Below are 3,857 nucleotides of genomic sequence, written 5' to 3'. Positions count from 1 at the left end.
CCAAAACCCACAGTCCCCTATTACGGATCCTTGTTGATTTGAAACAGAAAAGAGTCTTGGAAAACATTCTTTCAAAGATCCATCTTGTAACCACTCATCCTCCCAAAAACGAATGTTTCTGCCATTTCCCACCTCCATCGACAGACCCCTGATCATCATATCTCTTGCCTGTTGCTCCTTAATATTAAGCTGGCAAATATCTTTCCACGGCCCCCTCTTGATGGCAAAGGTTGGTTTGATACCATTACAGATGGGTCCAACTGATTACAAGAGCAAACAATCTTCTTCCAAAGCGGGCAGTCCTCCTTTGAAAAGCGCCACCACCACTTGAACAGTAGCGCCACATTCATAATTAGTGCATCCCCCACCCCCAAACCACTTAGCTTTTTCGGAGCCTGAACCACCTCCCATTTCACCAGTGGTATCCCATTATTCCCATCTTCTTTACTCCACAAAAATCTTCTTTGAAGCCCAATGATCCTTTCTGCAACCCCCTTTGGCATCTTATACAAGCTTAAGTAGTAAACCGGCAGGCTATTGAGAACAGATTTTATAAGGACCAACTTACCCGCTTTGTTGAGAGACCTAGCTTTCCATAAGCTCAGCTTGTCTTCAACCTTGTCAATGATTGGTTTCCAGATCTTCACCAATCGAGGATTAGCACCAAGAGGAATTCCTAAGTACCTGACAGGTAATACCGCTTTGCCACAACCCAACAGACCACACATATTCGTCACCCAGTCCTTCTCACAGTTAACTGAAATTAGGCTTGATTTTTCAAAGTTGATACTCAGGCCAAACATTAACTCAAAACAACGCAGGAGCCTCTGGTAATTCACTAGCGTCTCTGTTTCCTGTGGACAAAATAAGATGGTGTCGTCCATAAATTGGAGGTGCGATAATTCTATATTGTCCCTTCCCACCAGCAGTGGAGATATTCTGCTATTTCTAACCGCCTCCCCCACCATCCTGTGCAGAACATCAACAACGAGAACAAACAGGAAGGGAGAGAGAGGATCGCCTTGTCTGAGGCCCCTCTCCATCTTGAACGGCTTGGTTGGAGACCCATTGATCAATACTGACATAGAAGCTGTAGTCACACATTCCTTCACCCAGGTCCTCCATCTACTACCAAAACCCATCTTCTGTAGCACTATATCCACAAAGCTCCATCTCACTCTGTCATAGGCTTTCTGAAAATCCAATTTAACAATTGCCGCTTGCTTCTTTCGCAGCATAAGCCAGTGAACTGTCTCACAAGCAATGAGGGCACCATCATGTATTTTGCGACCCTTTACAAATGCAGACTGAGTCTCCCCCACTAGATGCGGCATCACTGATCGCATTCTTCTTACCAGCACTTTTGATATCACCTTATAGACACAACCAACCATACTAATCGGTCTTAAGTCTTTGATTTCCTTGGCCCCCACAAATTTTGGAGCTAGCGCCACCCAAGTAACATTAGCATCTGCTGGTAGCTTTGCATTCTGAAAAAAGTTCAACACGGCTGCAGTAAACTCCTGACCAAGCTCATCCCAGCATTTCTTTATGAAGTTCATATTGTAGCCATCACTACCTGGAGCTTTACTGGACTCACAATCCCAAACTGCCTCTCGTACTTCCTCCGTCGATGGCATTTCCTCTAACATTGCTGCCTCTTCGTCAGTAATCTGCTCAACCAGCCCATCACGGATCCCAATCAAAGGGGCATGCTCCTGCCTATACAGTTCTTTATAAAAACCCACAATCTCAGTCTTTATTTTGGCCTGATTCCGAACCAACCTTCCATTAATCAGTAAAGAATCGATTATGTTGTTCCTCCTTCTTACCGATGCTAAGTTATGGAAGTATCTAGTGTTCCTGTCCATATCTCTAGCATGCTTGGATCTGGACATCTGCTTCCAATGCACCTCTTTTCTGACATACCACTTCGCACAGCAAGTCACCAGAGCCTTACATCTAGCCTACATTGTTCCATCATAACTACCAGCACTGACCTTATCATCGATCTTCTTGATCTCCTCCTCAAACTTCTTTATCCTGTTATCCATATCCCCAAAATTATCCATATGCCATCTCCTGAGTGGTACTGTCAACGCCTTCAGCTTGTTTGTAAACATGTCGTCTCCCAGTTTCCTCCACTCATCCTTTACCAACTTCAGAAATCCTTCATGTGTAAACTAGGAATCCAAGCTGCAAAAAGGTCTTGGGCTCACACAAATTCTAGAGTCTTTTAGAATCAATGGATAATGATCTGATAGGCCTCGCGGTCCTCCTTTCAAACGAGTGTCTGTGAACTCCTCAAGCCACTCCAAACTGACCAGAATCCTATCAATGCGGCTACAAGATTGACCTCGAAACCATGTGAACTTCCGGTCAGTTAATGGTAAATCGACTAACTGCAAATCTTGTACCCATTCCTTAAAATCCTCCGCAGATGCTGGTATACTAGTAGCACCTTTCCTTTCTTCCAAATGTAGTATCTCATTGAAGTCTCCCATGAAGCAAAACGGAACCTGACATAGACCCACCAAGTAGCTTAACTCCTCCCACATTATCAGTTTCTCACTCCGAACATGTGCACCATATACCAAGTAGAAAGCACACTTGAAATTATTTTTTGTCAGAAAACCCTCAACGCACAGCCAGCCATCCCCTTTAAAGCAATTCAATCTTGTAAATAAAAAATTATCCCACATTAACAACAAACTACCCGATGCACCAACAGACTCTACAAACTCCCAATCCACTATATCACAACCCCACAAACGTGCTACATCAAACCTAGACATAGCCTCCTTCTTGATTTCAATCAAGCCTAGCATATTCAATCTATATTTTTTCTTCAACTCTTTCACCATACATCACTGATGAGTGGATATTTTATACGCTTTTTGGGATTAATTTCATATAGTTTTTAGTATGTTTTAGTTAGTTTTTAGTTTATTTTCATTAGTTTCTAGGCAAAATTCATATTTCTGGACTTTACTATGAGTTTGTGTATTTTTCTGTAATTTCAGGTATTTTCTGGCTGAAATTGAGGGAGCTGAGCAAAAATCTTATTCAGGCTGAAAAAGGACTGCTGATGCTATTGGATCCTGACCTCTCTGCACTCGGAATGGAATTTCTGGAGCTACAGGAGTCCGATTGACGCGCTTCCAATTGCGTTGGAAAGTAGACATCCAGGACTTTCCAGCAATATATAATAGTCCATACTTTGCTCAAGAATAAATTATGTAAACTGGCATTCAACGCCAGTTCCATGTTGCAGTCTGGCGTCCAGCGCCAGAAACACGTTACAAGTTGGAGTTCAACGCCAGAAACAGGTTACAGCCTGGCGTTGAACGCCCAAAACAGCCCAGGCACGTGAGAAGCTTTAGTCTCAGTCCCAGCACACACCAAGTGGGCCCCAGAAGTGGATTTCTGCACTATCTATCATAGTTTACTCATTTTCTGTAAACCTAGGTTACTAGTTTAGTATTTAAACAACTTTTAGAGATTTATTTTGCATCTCATGACAATTTTAGATCTGAACTGTGTACTTTTTGACGGCATGAGTCTCTAAACTCTATTGTTGGGGGTGAGGAGCTCTGCTGTGTCTCGATGAATTAATGCAAGTATTTCTATTTTCTATTCAAACACGTTTGTTTCTATCTAAGATGTTCATTCGCACTTCAATATGATGGATGTGATGATCTGTGACACTCATCACCATTCTCAAACTATGAACGCATGCCTGACAACCACCTCAGTTCTACATTAGATTGAATGAATATCTCTTGGATTCCTTGATCAGAATCTTCGTGGTATAAGCTAGAATCCATTGGCAGCATCCTTGAGAATCCGGAAAGTCT

The 3,857-nt window shown here is 42.5% G+C and overlaps 1 protein-coding gene across 1 annotated transcript; it reads right to left on the bottom strand.

The window, feature by feature from the left end:
- Positions 1-1,967: 1,967 nt before the first annotated feature.
- LOC140183015 (uncharacterized) lies at positions 1,968-2,828 on the bottom strand. The gene is made up of 2 exons (XM_072231010.1): positions 2,288-2,828; positions 1,968-2,170 (listed from the first exon to the last, which is right to left on the bottom strand). The coding sequence occupies exons 1-2, from the start codon at positions 2,826-2,828 to the stop codon at positions 1,968-1,970; spliced, it is 744 nt and encodes a 247-aa protein (XP_072087111.1).
- Positions 2,829-3,857: the final 1,029 nt, after the last annotated feature.

This window comes from Arachis hypogaea, chromosome 20, assembly GCF_003086295.3.
Source record: "Arachis hypogaea cultivar Tifrunner chromosome 20, arahy.Tifrunner.gnm2.J5K5, whole genome shotgun sequence".
Lineage (NCBI taxonomy): Eukaryota > Viridiplantae > Streptophyta > Magnoliopsida > Fabales > Fabaceae > Arachis > Arachis hypogaea.
The sequence above is the reverse complement of the archived record's forward strand: the minus strand, read 5'-3'. Positions and strand labels throughout refer to the sequence as shown.